Here is a 15957-nt window from a genome sequence, read left to right as displayed (position 1 = left end):
AGGGAGAAACAAAAAGGAACAGATCTTTCATCTGCAGGTGCACTCCCAAATGGAGGCCACAGCCAGAGCTGGGCTGGTCCAAAGCTGGGAGCCAGGAGCTTCTTCCAAGTCTCGAGGGTGCAGTTGTCTAAGCCATCTGCTGCCTTCCCAGGCCACTGGCAGGGAGCTGGATGGAAAGTGGAGCAGCTGGACTTGAGCTGACGCCCATGTTTTATGCCAGCTCCACAGCTGGAAGAATAGCCTAATATGCCACTGTGCCAGCCCTTGATGCAAATTCATTCTTGCTGTGGGAAGATGCACATTTTTTTGATAAAGATTTATTTATACTGAAAAGGTAGATATACAGAGAGGAGAGACAGAGAGGAAGATCTTCCATCCGATGATTCATTCCCCAAGTGAGCGCAATGGCCGGTGCTGCGCCTCCTAAGCCAGGAGCCAGGAGCTTCCTCCAGGTCTCCCACATGGGTGCAGGGTCCCAAGGCTTTGGGCTGTCCTCGACTGCTTTCCCAGGCCACAAACAGGGAGCTGGATGGGAAGCAGGGCTGCTGGGATTAGAATCAGCGACCATATGGGATTCCGGTGCGTTCAAGGCGAGGACTTTAGCCTCTAGGCCACCACGCCGAGCCCGGAAGATGCACATTTTAAAGCACAAGTGATCCTTCCCTACATTAGAAATAATATGCTTAAAACAATGTCGATTCTTCTAGTGTGCAAGTCCAGTAGGTATAAAGAATTTTGAATCTTCAGCTAACGTAGGAGCTGTTAGGTCAAGACTTCCTGTTATATTTGCTATAAAGCATCTCAACAGGTGAATTCCAGAATGGGTCATAGCACTGCGAAAACAGAAAAAACAGTCAGAGGTGGTAGCAGATCTGGATTTACCTAGCATCTTATTTCCTTTGCGAGTCTAAACATTTTGCCATATCCTCTATTTTGCTATTTTTCAAAAGTTAAGTCTCGATTGCTTTAGTTTTGTTGATGACAAAAATTCAATCATTGTAACTTAGGCCTTTTCCCCAGGTTTTGACTTTTTAAACAAAATGATGACCATCCCTGCGTGTATTGTTTGTCTGTCTTCCGCTATGCATCCCTCCCTCCGCGTGCCCATCAGGAGTTAGCCATGGTCTCTCGGGTACATGTGCTGATTTTCCATGTAGGTGAAACAACTGCTGTATTGCTATCTCCCTTCTTCATAATGTACAGCTTTTTGGACTTTTTGCCTAAAACAAACTCCTTGAAAACAGCCCACAGTGATTCTTTTTTTTTTTTAATTTATTTTTTTTTATTATTCATTAATTACATTGTATTAGTTTCATAGGTACTGGGATTTCCCCCACCCCTCCCCACACCCTCCCCCCATGGTGGATTGCTCCACTCTGTTACATGACCACAGGTTAAGTTCAGTTGAGATTCCCTCACTGCAAGCATATACCAAACATAGAGTCCAGCATCTTACTGTCCAGCCTAGTTCAAAGGCTTCTTAGGGAGACCCTTCCAATATACCATCAGCAAAAATTTACATCGTTATGGAATTAATTGACATAGCAATGAGTAACCAATATGTTAAAAATAAATGCGGGTTCTCAACCACATTCTGTGACCACCTCATTGACATTTCAATTTCAGTTTATGTATAACATATAACATAATATTCATAAAATAACATGTTTTACATAACATCATATCCTGTTAAATTAAGGCAAACATGTGGTATCTAACCTTTTGGGACTGGCTCATTTCCCTTAGCATTATGGTTTCCAGTTTGGCCCATTTGGCCACAAAGAACTGCATTTTGTTTTTTTTAATAGCTGAGTAGTATTCCATGGAGTAGATGAACCATAGCTTTCTTATCCAATCCTCCACTGATAGCCCACAGTGATTCTTACACCGAAGGGACACTGAAGCAGTTCAAAGAAGAGGTACTAGTTGGATGATTCACACCCTAATTGTGGCACCATGAACTTCTTTGCAGCAGTTCTCTCAGTTTCCAGAATTTTCTGTCCTTACAGATATGCTCATCTGCTTGGACTCAATATAGGCGAAAGTCAGACAAGAAATTATATAACAACATCTATAAAACACACTAATTCTAACATCAGTCCTTAAAGGCCTTTCATCATTTCTACTTTTTTTCCCTGCTGGGAACATGAAGAGGAGCACTTTCGCCTTATAGGCTCACAGGCCAAGTCGACTGGACTAAATGTTTTTGCCACACTTTACCCTTCACCCGCCACAAGGATACAGCAGAAGGAAACAATGGGACATTTTATAATAATCATTTCTGGACTGGACAAATTCCCTTCTTGGGGGATGGCCTGGCATTTGGCCATGCCTGTTAAAGCAAGGTGTACATATGTAACATAACCTAATTTTTTTTTTTTTCAGTCACTGGCGTTGGGAATGGTGATGTTCTTAGAGGTGTCAATTTATAGATTCTGAGTGCCGGGTGGCCTTCTGCAGTGAAGAAGTGGGATTCCAGTAGGCATTTTGCTAATTAGAGTTTAACTCTGATCCAGATTAATAGTAAAATGAGGGCTTCTGGGAATAATTTCTATCAGAGACTAATTTCAGAATTACAAAAACAATGCAGTGCTTACCTTACAGGAAACAACTGAGGAAAACATCCTTGGGTTTGCACGTTGACAAATCGTTGGATCTGAAGTACTTGTTTTAAAAGATGTCCCCTGGAGGATTTGTCAATTTTTGTTAATACCATCTACAAGGAAATAAAATTTAATATATTAAAATATTTTTGATATGCAATTTTGCCTATATAGGTCTAACCATATGAGCCTCTACCGACTTCTCACAGAATCTGTGTTGATGTGCTCATCTATAAGACACAATTACTCAGAAAGGAGGTACTCTGAAGATTAAACGAGTTAATAAGAGAATCATAAAATATACACTATATTCTGCTGTGTAATGCTGCTGTAACAATACAGGGCCACAATATCTTGGTAAGATCAAGGAGAAGGACCCTGTAGCTACTCTAACAATTGGCACAAACTGCGTTTATGATCACAATAGATGTTTCAGAAATGAGTATCAGCTTGTTCCACACAGATTTGCAAACTTGTGATCATTTTTGATTTACACACTGATTCATCATAAATAATTCCTTAAAGGTATCTGTCGGCTGTTCTCATCTACTGTAGTAATCTTTCAAGTAAGCACAGGACTTTATTTGTCCAAATATAACTACATTTTGGAAGAAGGTGACGGCATGGTGGCTACAGAATTAATGAAGGACTAAAACCTTAAATTTTCCTGGAGGATTTCTTTGTTCACACTTTTTAGTTAGAAAAATGCTAATGAGAAGGAATGAGAAGCAGAACCTGTGTGGTTTTCTTGACTAATGAATCTGCCGTAAACGGTAGTGTTTTCCCAAAATGGCAAATGTGTCATTTTACTTTTCAAAGAAGGAAGCTAACATTTCTGAGTAGTTAAAATATGTAAAATACATGAATTCACAAACTGGTACCAACATCATTAAAGCAGGATGGCTATTATTTAACAAAACTGGTTTGACAGTATGTAAGCATTTTTACTATGTAAACTGGCGATGCTTTTGACTTCATAACTAAGTTATCCCTAGTGTTTCATAGGTCTTTGCAAACCTCAAGAACCATATAATCCAAGTGGCTAATAATATGGTTTGATTTACATTAAACTGTTAAATTTTACTGATTTTACGCCATTTTTTGGAAACTACAGTCATTGTAGTTTTCACTTTTCTTTAGAAAGCAACTTTATGTGTTTTAAGATTTATTTATTTGAATGTCAGGGTTACAGAAAGAGAGGCAGAGAGAGTGAGGCAAGCTTCTATTCCCTGGTTCACTCCCCAAAAGGCTGAGTGGCTAGGCTGGGCCCAGTTGAAACCAGGCACCTAGAACTCCACCCAGGTCTCCCACGTGGCTCTTAGGCCATCATCTGCTGCTTTCCAGGGTGCATGAGAACGAAGCTGGATGGGAAGTGGAACAGTTGGGACTTGGGATGCTGTACTGCAGGCAGCAGTTTAACCTCCACAATGCCAGCTCAGAAAGTAACAGTACTGTTTTATTTAGAAGTCTCACAAAGCACTATTCATATCGATGCCAACCTATTGATCTGTATTCTATTTTTGGTCAAATAACAAAAAAATCACTGGCAGGATGCTCCCAATTTTGTTTTCTTTATGAATATAAAAGTACAGTATGTGTGTGCTTGAGTTTGGGATATGCTCTTAGAATATTTCTTGGAACAATTTTCCAATTCTAAATTAGGTCAGCAATTTTTTAACTTATTTTTATTTATATTCTGGTAAGTTATTATCTGTAAAGCTGCTGTTTACATTTCCATAAAAAATACACATGTATATTAAAAACAAAAATATTTGGGAACATTAAATGAACAGCTTAAAAACTTTTACACTGAGTATAATTTTAGAAACTTAAAACTGACAACAAAAGTACCAGAGAAGTGATTTTAATATTAATGGCTGATAATTAAAAGATTATTAAAAAGGCATTCTTCTTTATCATTTGAAGAGATAAGATCACCACACTCATTAAAAGGGCATATGCCCTGGGCTGGCACAGTGGCTTAGCAGGCTAATCGTGCGCAGTGCCAGAATCCCATGTGGGTGCTGATTCCTGTCCTGGCTGCTCCACTTCCAATCCAGCTCCATGCGTATGGCCTGGGAGGGCAGTAGCAGGAGGTCCAAGTCCTTGGACAGCTGTGCCCATGTGGGAGCCCTTAGAAGCAGTTCCTGGCTTTGGCTTTGGACTGGCTCAGTGCTGATCATTGTGGCCGTTTGAAGAGTAAGCCCCTGGATGGAAGATCTTTCTATCTCCCCCTCTCTCTGTAATACTGACTTTCAAGTAAAAATAAAATCTTTGAAAAAAAAAAAAGAGGGGCATACAGACAAAACTCGTATTTCTAACTGCAACCATGATTCCAAAGAACACTTACCACATAAGGTAATGCAAATTCTTCACACATTTCTATGGCAATATTGTCTAATTTTGTAATTCCAACAGCACTGTCCACTAATAAAAATGTTCTCTTCAAACTGTAAAAATGCAGAAAAGACTAGCAGTAATATAATACATACTCATTCATTTTGTCCCCTCCCTGAACCTTTACTATGCTATGAAATAACATAATTTTCAATTCGAAATTTAAACATTTCTTTGGGATTCACCAGGCAGTTCATCTCATAGTCCAACAGGTCTCAATATCATTTACTTCCAGTAACTAAACCCACTGAATATTAATTTGTTGCAATAAGCATGTATTGATATTAGTCTGCTTGGGGCTTTATATAAGAACTGTGTACCACTCTAGTGGTAGAAAGACAGAAGCTCAATTAACCGTAAGTTGCTATAGAAATGTTTAAGAGTAGCAGACAACAAACCATTTTCTTACATGAATAGTTTCTATGTAAATCCACAAGCAAGATACTGATAAACATGTTTTACACTTCAGATGTTTGGCATTACTTTTCTATAGGCTGCACAATTCTTGAAATAAAGAACTTACTTGACTATGGAGGACAGACATTTCCAGAGAGTATGATGTCTGAGGCATTTTAAGAATGATCAGAATCTATTGATGTTTATGGAAAGCATGTCAAATACCACAATAACCAACAATTTTTCATTTTCAAAGTTAGCCAGCTAAGAGTACGTTTTTTTAAAATTTACTCAACTCTGCTGATGTTCTCTTTATAATTTCAATTTAGAGAAACACCTGAAGTTAGCATTAAGCTAATCAACAGGCAGAAATCAAACAAGCAATATATACCTTTATTCTGAATACAGTATTTCAGAACACTGTAGGAATAAAAATGGGCCTTTTACATTAAGTTATTTGACAAATCCAAAATGTTCCTTATGTATACAGTATGCTTGATGAAAATGTGCTTTGGATTTTAATGTATAACCATTATAGGAAATTTTTGTTTTCTTACTTCCTTCGTTCTTTTAGGTAGGCCTCTACCATCTCAACAAAATCTTCTGGTGCTCTATAGCCATAACCTGGCATGTCGACCATGGTAAAGTACTTCCCAACTTTGAAAAAATTCATTTTCTTTGTGTGCCCCTGACAAAGTAAATGGAAAAATAAAAGCTGTCTTAAAATATATCCTTTATATATCACAAAATGTTTTCTATTCAATCAACAAATTGATTTTAAAAGCCTAGGTATTTAATTCTAGCTATGCTGATGATGACACAGTAAAAGATGACAGAGTGAAACAGCTGGAGCTAGGTGAGCCCGAATCAGAAAACTTTCCTCCAATTCATTTTGAAAACAGCATCTTAAGACTTTAGGCGAACTTTTATTCTGGATGAGGAATATGCAGGCAAAATATTTTGCAATCTTTCCTATTTCATTAAGTTCAGATGAAAAATGCCCCTTGTTACATAAACTGCATGACTGTATTAGTCGATACTCTGCTGTGTCTCCACTTTAAAGAGAAATTAATTATGGCACTGATAGGTTAAAATGATTACCATCACTTATAAAGGTTTTCCTAAATCTAGATCCAAAGCCTGACAACTCTTTATATTTATACTGATGCCCTAAATTCAAGATGTTTTGTACGTTTTATTAGGTGGATTTTAGTGTTTTCAGTAAATAATTTCTTTAAAAAGCATACACAGCATTAAATTACAGTTGTCTAAAAAAAGATATTAAAATGTGGCTTAATCATGCTTTTGGGTCTATGGAACATTTAAAAATTTTATGAAAATTTTTTCTCACTTGAAAGGCAGGAGGTGGAGAAGACTGATCTGATCCATCTTGCATTTGCTGGTTCACTCCTCAAATGGCTGCAACATCCAGGCCTGAGGCAGGCCAAGTAAGGAGCTTAAAACTACATGCACTAGGGCCCGGCAGCGTGGCCTAGCGGCTAAAGTCCTCGCCTTGAAAGCCCCAGGATCCCATACGAGCGCAGGTTCTAATCCCGGCAGCTCCACTTCCCATCCAGCTCCCTGCTTGTGGCCTGGGAAAGCAGTCGAGGATGGCCCAATGCATTGGGACACTGTACCCGCGTGGGAGACCTGGAAGAGGTTCCTGGTTCCAGCTTCGGATCGGCCCGTTGCGGCTCACTTGGGGAGTGAATCATCAGATGGAAGATCTGTCTCTCCTTCTCTGTGTATATCTGGTTGTAATAAAATGAATAAATCTTTATTAAAAAAAAAAAAACTACATGCACTACTGCTCCTCACATGTAGATTAGCAGGAAGGTAGACCCAAAGTGGAAGAACTGGGACTTGAACCAGCTATTTCAGTTTGGGACACAAGCATCCAACGTAGTGACTCAATTGTCCAACGTAGTGACTCAATTGATGAGCTAAATACCCACAACATGTATTCACCAGAAAAGGAAAGACTTTTTAAAAATTCAGTTGTTTGGATTTTAGAATAAGCTTTCTTAAGAAAGATTTTTATAAGCACTGATTAAGCTCCCAGTATTTGTCTATATGTAGTAAAATAAGTTTGGAATTACAGATTGGGAATATCAAGAATAAATTCCCTCTTACAATAGGAAGGGGTTTACCTTACCTAGAAGTTGTAATTCTTTGTTTGTTTGTTTTTTATGAGACAGGGCAGGAAGTTGAAAGGGTTAAAGGATGGAAAGAATCATGAGTTTCGAGGAAAGGGCAGTCTGTATTGTTGAGAAGGAAGTACAGGTAACTACAAAATGAAAGCTACTAGAGCAAGCTGGCTGGGTCAAATACAGAATCAGCTCTGGGAAAGCATAATGCGCCTGACAGTGTGTGTGTATGAGTCAGTAAGGAGGGGAAAATAAAGCAATTATCTTTTAAAGCTATTCCTCCTAAAATCAACATAGAACTAGATGATCTCTAAGAAGGAAATGCAGAACGACACTAAAACACTTTATCCTGCAACTCTTTGTAAAAATTTGGACAGAAGAATTCTGCAAGGTGTCAGTCTACTTAAACCATCCTAGCCACACTTTCTTTGCTTCAGAGAAATACATAGGCCATTAATGAAATTTTGTATTTATTATTTGCTTGAAAGAAATCACTTCTCTAGCAACTTAGCAATTATGGTTTCTTGTACTTTCCAATTTTATTTCTTTTAATTAATTCAAGAGCTAGTCCAGGTAACAAAAAAAAAAAATTCAATATACCGGTTTTTTTGAGATTCTGACTTCAACCTCAGGGGCCAATGAAAATAATGCCTTTATTAGGGAGGATTTTCCAACATTGCTTCTGCCTATAAAACACACCTATGCAAGAAAAAAGGAAATAATTGAGTACAGTTAATATAGTTGCATATACATTATATCATGTTGTTATATTAAATGCGTTCACTGCAAAGCTGCTGGAACTATTCATATATACCAAGCATATATCTATGAAACAGACTTCAATTTAGTCAAACCTCAAATTTTAGCCTGTAGCCAACGTTTACTGAATGATTTCAATGTGTTAGGTACTGTTCCAAGCACTCCACATAAGCAAACAGACTGCAAAAAATTCAAGAAAAAGATGAAAAAATTAAAAACATTATTTCTCAACTTATGCTCTATCAAGTTCAAGACACTAAGGTTCTCAGTGATATCCCCTATCTAATCTATTGCTAGAGAACTGAGGGTCCTGAGATGGCATGTGGTTTTAATATTACCCTGGGGAAAAATTTCCTTTAAAGATTATGTTTTTACAGATTAGGATATAAAAAGAGATTGGAAGGTGCCAAATCAGGGCTGTAAGGCAGAAGCCTAATAATTTCCCATTGACATTCCCCCTCACTCTCGGTTTTTCTTATGCAGGCTTTGGCTAACTCTGCTAAATCTGCTCTGTTCTTTAGCAGAGCAGACATTTAGCAAGTAAAACACCACCAGGAAGCCAGAGAACGCTTGCCACAATCTTGCTCTGGACCAGCATTCTCCTGTTTGACTAAACCACTTCCAACAGTTGGCAGCCACTGCTTTGTTGTGCTTTATCTTCAGGATAATGGTAGAAAAGCCATGTTACTCGTTCTATTTCAGGAAATGCTGCAAGATCTTGTTTTACATGCTTAAAACTTTTTTGGTGAAGCTCTATCACTGCTTTGCAGATGATGTGGGCACAACAGTTTTGGCATCCATCAAAAAAGTTTATTCCACAGGAGCTGTGTATAGTGTGGTCTGTTGTTTTTGCTGTTCTTCTTTGGTTAGGGCATGAAGAAAATAAATTTTTTCTTGCAAATTTATATGAACTGCCTGCCACTGTGGGTTTCATCTTCAACATCATCATACCCCTTTCAAAACAAGCTGTTTATTTACAAACTGGTGGCCTCTTTCGGAGCCTTGTTTTCAAACAGGAGCTCCTTTCAAACTGATGTCTTACCCTTCTTAGTGGCTCCAACTAAATCCTGTTTAGACATGGTATGTTTGCTATGCTGCAAAACAAAATCAAAACCCATGTATTTTTTTCATAATACAAATTTCCATATACTTTTTGAAAACACCTAAGATATATTTTGTACAAGATCCCTATGAGGTAGGTGATGTAATTAGTTCCAAATTACTGAGCTATAAAGTGAAAGGATTGAAATCTATATCCAGAATCCATGTTTTTAATTATACTGTGCTACAGAATATCTGCCACTTTTGTTATGCACTCCAAATTTAAGAAGCTTTTTGAAAACAAAATGATATATATCATCAAAAATGGCTCAAAAGTACCACATATTTGGAACTCTCATCCAGGGAAAAACTACTTTTACTCCAGACTCCTGTAGGATGTTGTACCAGCACTCAAATTTAAAGAGTTGTTCTTTCCCCTTCACCTCTCTTGGCCTAACTGAGCTTTTCTCCTTGTGTGGAAAAAAATAGTCTAGATAATCATCTTTAACATACTTGGCTCTGTTTCTTAATACAGTATTGAAGGAGAAGCACCACCAACGTGTTATTGTAAATTACATAAGTACTATCTCTTAGGGGATACTTTGGAAATTTTTAAGGACACTTTTGGTTATCCACAGGATTGGGGGGCAATTAATGAGCATGAAGGGGCCAGGCATGCTACATACTCAGCAAAAATCAGGTTAATCCTTTAAAATTAATCTGAATCCTGTTTAAATTTCAAATACTCTTATCAGAGTAAATCCAAAGTGCATATATATATGTATATGGAATACATATATATGTATATGAATACATGTATATGGAATACATATATATGTATATGAATACATATATATGGAAACAGATACACATAAATGGAAGCATATATGTATATATACGTATCTTTCCCTCTGTCCTGCCTTTAAATTTATTTATTTTCATTGGAAAGGCAGATTTGCAGAGAGGAGAGACAGAGATCTTCCATACACTGGTTCACTCCACAAATGGCCACTATAGCTGGAGTGGAACTGATTTGAAGCCAGGAGTCAGGAGTTTCTTCGGGTTCTCCCACATGGGTCTCCCAAGGCTTTGGGTCATCCTCTACTGCTTTCCCAGGCCACAAGCAGGGAGCCGCATGGGAGTGAAAGATTAGCCAACTGAGTCATTGTGCCAGGCGCTAAAGCTGAATTTTTAAAAATAAAATACAGGATGCAAAAAAATTCTTCAAAGTTACAGTCAAAAAGTGATAGCATCTCTAAAGTGTTAAGCAGTTAATGAACTTTCTGAATAATGACTACCTAACTTATTATAGTTTTAGACAAAAAACTTATGGCAAGGTGCAGTTTTAGGTAAAGACAGAGATCTGAGGCTTCCTTCAGGGAGTCCTGGAACAAAATACTGTATTAAATTGTAGGATACCCATAGAATACACTTTGGAGTCTCACTAACAAAATATTGTTTTAAAAAATCTTTCACGTTATTGCTACATATACAATCATTTTTACTGGTTATGTGGGATTTAGGTGGGTCGAAAACAACATTGATCAAGGTGATTTAACAAACTATTACAAACTATTACAGGTTCCATTTCACTAAGTTCTCTCAGCATGTTTTTTTTCTAGCTCAGTTAAAACCTTTAAACATTTCTCGTTGGACGGCGAACAAGCGACCGCAGCGAGCGCCTGGGGCTGGCGCTCCGACCCGGCGCGGGGACCGGGTGGCCGCCGCGCTCACCTCGGGCCGCCGCAGGTCCGGGGCGTGGTCCAGCCGCACCGCCGAGCTGACGTACTCGATGCGGTTCCCGGCGCCGGCCGCGAAGAAGCTCTCGGCCTTCGAGATGTCCTCCGGGCTCGGGTCGAAGATCCTCAGCCGCAAGTCCGCCCTCGCGTCCGGGGCAAGGTACTGCTCGAGTTCCTGCAGGGGGAACACTAGCTTCGTCAGCTGTCTCCTCGGCAGCCGAAGCACCTCAGCAAAGGCCTGAGACGAGCTGGAGGCTCGGCCTACGCCTCTCAGCGCCGCCGGCACCTCAGACAGCCTCCCCACTCCTAGCCGCAGCCCCCGCGCTGCCATTTTGTCTCCCAAAAAACTCCACTAAGGGACCTTGTCGCGCAGTCTGGGCTGCGCGTGCGTGGACCTACTTTCGCGACGTCTGCTGGGAATTGTAGTCTTTTTTAATCCCCCCACCTTTTTTTTTTTTTTTTTTTTTTTTTTTAAAAATCTGCGTTCTTTGCTTCCAGTGCGTAGGGGACAGCAAGAGGGCAGTGATTTTCAGGGAAAGCCCACTGGGTTCTTTTACACACTGAACTAACCAACTGTGACATTGAAATACACCGTTTTTGGGAGGGTGTTAAAAGATTTTTAAAGGTGGAGTGTACGTGTGAAACCCTGGTAGATTCCGTGCGTGTTTTTATTGTTGCAGTTTCTTGCTGTCTTACTCATTGGCGTTTGTCATTCGTCCACATCACTAGGGAAAATGCTTTTTGCAAAAAAGAAAGCAACTAGTGAAAAATGCAGTTGGAGGGACGCTTTTATTTTTTCCTATCAAGAAGATCTATGTGTGTAATAGTTATAGGAGACTCACTGTATCTGGGAATTTCTTGCAAACTTAAAGCAAAACGATTTTTACACAACTATTGCAGAACTGCTTCCTGGGCTTTCCATTATGACATCCTAGTTAAAGAGCTGCTTCTCACAGCAATTCATATGACCAGTGCTGGGATTTTATAAATTAGTGAAATGAATAATTCAGAGTACTGTGTGAAAAACAATGTCTTATAAAACAGCAACAAACATCAGAGGAATGGTGACTCATTGCTCGTTGAGTGGTTTTCCAGGTTCTTCAATAGCTAAAATAGGATAATTATTGAATAAATCTAATAATGAAAGCTAATGATCAGAACTAATGAGAGGTCCCGATACAGCAGCCTCGTTTGCTGCTGGCCAACTGGTTTTGCTTAAGAGGAGGGAACACTAGAACTGAGAGGAATTAGCTAAAGAGAATTAACCTACTGTAGAGCTGCAGTAGACTTTGTAGTTGATAGGGAGCTATTGAAGTCCACAAAATTGGCTCTTGGAGGCCCTGAGCCTGCTAGGGGGATGTCGCCCCAGGTCTGTGGTTTCAGCAGTCCTCTCAGTGTTGTCAGGGGCAATGTCCTGCCTTCCCATGGTCTGTATGGATGAGTGTTGCTGAGCAGTTGAGTTTGCATTGTTTGCTCCTCGAAGATCAAATACCCAGAGTCACTTTTTTTTAAAGAGAAGCTTTATTTACAAAGCAGCCAAGTAAATAAATCAGTGGATCTCCTCATTCAAAAAGGGTTGGGGTCTGTTAAAGCATAACTGGGTGAGACTAAGTGATGGGACATTGTAGGGAGGACAGTAAAGGCTGTGGAACGTCCTTTGGAAGTGCACATGGACAGATTATGCTTCTGCATGTGCTGCATGCCCAGTGTTGGCTGTGAGACATCATCAGGGGTGTGGTGGTTAGCATTCCAGCGGATTGCAGTTAACTCACAGGTCAGCCATGTGCTTGCTGCATGCTCAGTGTTGGCTATGAGGCATCATCAGGGGTGTGGTGTTTCATATTCCAGTGGACTGTACAGTTAACTTGCAGGTCAGCCTGAGTCTGTCTTTGAGCAAATCAAGTAGATCACTTTCATTACTGTTGATTTGGACTGGCTTTGTCAGGGAACTTCCTAAAAGACAGCTTGGCAGAAATCTAGCAGTTATGGGGCAGGAGGTTATTTTGCAGCACACTGGTGAATGACTGTTATTTATCAGTATGTTTGGTGGGTAAGGTAAGCTAGGTGTTGGGCAATGGGAGGGGCATCCTGTGCTGTCCACAGTTGCAGAGTTTCAGTAGGACTCTAGCAAATAGATGACTGAAAAGAACTCAGAATCTGGTACCCTACATCAGGCCTAGGTCAGAATTAAGAGTCAGAACAGTTTTAGTCCTAGAGGGGAAAATGAAGACCGTCGACTAGAAAACCATGCAAATAGAGTTCTCATTTTTACTATATTTGAAACAGGATTCTTGACATTTTTTGATTGTTTACTGTTATGTCTTTTTTCAACTTTTCCCATCTTAATAATTATTAATTTCATATTATCAATTAACAATTATTTTATATTAATAATTATCCATTTATTCAGTCCAAACTCCTGTGAGCAGTTGATTCCTTTCTCTTCAATCAACATTCAGTTCTTTTTTTTTTTTAATTTATTTTATTGTATTGTTGTTGACAATGGTTACATAGTTAATTGCGGTTAAAAAAAAAAGGTTCAGGGGGTATAGGGAAGTGGGTAATACTATTATGTCCATATTGTTTCCATCATGTATCTGAGGTAAAGGGGAATATTGAGGGAGAAGCTTCACCCGGTTTCCTGCCCACCCCAAGTCCCGGATGTGGGGCATGCTCTGAGATATTTGCTCAAGTGGTTTTAATAGTTCTCCAGTTATGAATCGCTGCCAGTTTCGCTCGATGAGGTCGTCCACTGATTGATATGATCCATCATAAAGTCTTTATATTTCGCTGCCAACAACATACAGCTGAGATGAATGATTGACGTGTTCTGTCTTCTGTCTTTTCTTGGTTAGAGTTCTGAGTCCAGCAGTTCGATTGGGGAGATCTCCAAAGAAACTTTGAGGTATTCCCAGACCAGATTCTTGTATGTTCTATAAAGCACAGGGCCCGGCACAGTCCATCACCCCGATCAGCTGGTGGTTTCAATTGCTGGGTTGGTTCTGTTTTCAGTCCCGACTTCCACTGGAACCAATGGGTGTTGCAGTCCAACCTAGTTCTGCCCAGCACATACTCGGCCCTTACATCAACCAGTGGGAGCTGCAGCCTAGTCAGAGTGACCCACAATAACCCCCACCAGGCCCGCCCCCTACCCTGGTTTGCCAGTAGGTGTAGCAGAAGACCAGTCTGTCCCCCATCCCATTTGGCTCTTGTACTTGTCACTGGGTATTAAAGCTTAGTTCCATCTAACCAACTCAACCATCCAGCCCTCACGGATGTTGTTGAGTGCCTCTCTGTCTAGCCACCCCAGCCCCCATCCTAGTTTTCATGCCCTCCTGTGGGAGTAGTGACCCAAGAAGGGGGAACCCACTATTTCCCTCCCAGGTCTCTCTCACTCCCGGATTATGCACTCTTTAGGTGGTTCTGTGGTTTGACTTGACAGAATTAGTCCCCAGTGCCAGCTGATGCTGTGGCTAAGCCCAAACATCCCTCACCCACTCTAATTTATGCTTGCACCAGCAGGAATAATCAGCCCAGCCTGGCGTTTCCCTGATCTAGTCCACATGCAGCGCACAGGTGTTGCAGCCTTGCTTAGTCTGGTCTGTCCCCATCCCAGCCCACGCTCTCCAGTGGGAGTAGCTGTCTGGCGAGGGGACCAGCCCCTTAATCCCCCTGCCAGCTCTGCCCCTCCCTTCCTGGATCTCACGTGTGCTGGTTGGGTGCTGCAGTCAAATCCAGTACAGGCAACCATGCCCTGGCATTCCATAATGTGTACTGGTTTTGTTGCGACCAAACCCGGCTCAACCCACACTCTGTTCTGGTGATCGGATTTGCCAGTGGATGACGTGAACTGATTCAGCCTGATCTGCCCCTGACCCATGCCGAATGTGTGCCAGTGGGAAACTTTCCATGGCCTGTTCTGGGCTGTTTCCTATCATGCTTCTTGCGCTAACCTGCAGGGACTGTGTCCTGCCAGAGGAGTTGCCCAGGCTCCTCCATCAGAACCCCTCCAAATGTCAGATTTTGCGCATACCAGGGGGTCCTTGAGCCAACCCTACTCAGTTCACCTCCTGTCCTAGCAGGAACAGTGGCTTTTCCTGGCTGGCTTTCACCCCATTCTGGTTCTTGTTGTTGGATGTTTCTGCCCAGCCATGGCTCGTCTATACCCACATACAGCTCACACATGACTTAGTAGGGGGTTGAGACCCAGCCTAGTCAGTCCCACGTCTACCCTGGTTCTCCATGACACCAGATGGTGTTGGGGTCTGAACTGGCCTGGTGCATCCAATCCCAGCTCACACTAGTGCCTTGGGTGACTACGACTGTTTCCTAGATAGAACTCAGCCGCCATTCCAGCACATGCACCCCTTGGTGGGAACCTCAACCCAGTTAGGGTGTCCCCTTACCTCCCCATTTGGGCCTGTTCCTAGCCATAAATCGCGCACCTGCCCGTGGTTGCTCTGAGGACCAGTGGGTGCAAGAGCCTAGCTCGGTAAGACCTGTGCTCCATGCTGGTTTTTAGTTTTGCTTGTAGGCTAAGGTTTGTTTAGTCCTGCCCAGTACATTCCGTTCCATACCCAATTTCACAGCTCAGCATTGTTAAGTGATTAGAAGTTCTTCAAAGGAAGAGCTACTGGCATTGGGAATCTTTAGAATTGACTCAGATCCCAGAAACAGTGCAGTCAGCCTGGAGCTACCTAAGCAACGATTCAGACAACCAATACCCCAGAGCTCGCCGGGCAGGGCGGCCAGCAGGCACAGCCTGGCGCCAAATGGCACACTGGCCGCCCAGGCCCAGCTCACCATGAGCACATGGTGGCTGGGATCGGGATCCGAGCTAGATGCTCCCTCCTGCAGCCCACAGAAGCCTCCCAG

The 15957-nt window shown here is 41.2% G+C and overlaps 1 protein-coding gene across 1 annotated transcript; it reads right to left on the bottom strand.

Annotated features, from left to right (window-relative positions):
- Nucleotides 1-696: 696 nt before the first annotated feature.
- On the bottom strand, nt 697-11507 carry GTPBP8 (GTP binding protein 8 (putative)). Its single transcript, XM_004577899.2, has 6 exons — nt 11078-11507; nt 8144-8242; nt 5954-6084; nt 4954-5053; nt 2598-2716; nt 697-833 (listed from the first exon to the last, which is right to left on the bottom strand). The coding sequence occupies exons 1-6, from the start codon at nt 11411-11413 to the stop codon at nt 704-706; spliced, it is 915 nt and encodes a 304-aa protein (XP_004577956.2). The 5' UTR covers nt 11414-11507; the 3' UTR covers nt 697-703.
- Between the last annotated feature and the right edge of the window lie 4450 nt (nt 11508-15957).

Source organism: Ochotona princeps, chromosome 3, assembly GCF_030435755.1.
Source record: "Ochotona princeps isolate mOchPri1 chromosome 3, mOchPri1.hap1, whole genome shotgun sequence".
NCBI lineage: Eukaryota > Metazoa > Chordata > Mammalia > Lagomorpha > Ochotonidae > Ochotona > Ochotona princeps.
Note: the sequence above shows the minus strand (reverse complement) of the source record. Positions and strands in the feature narration are given on the sequence as shown.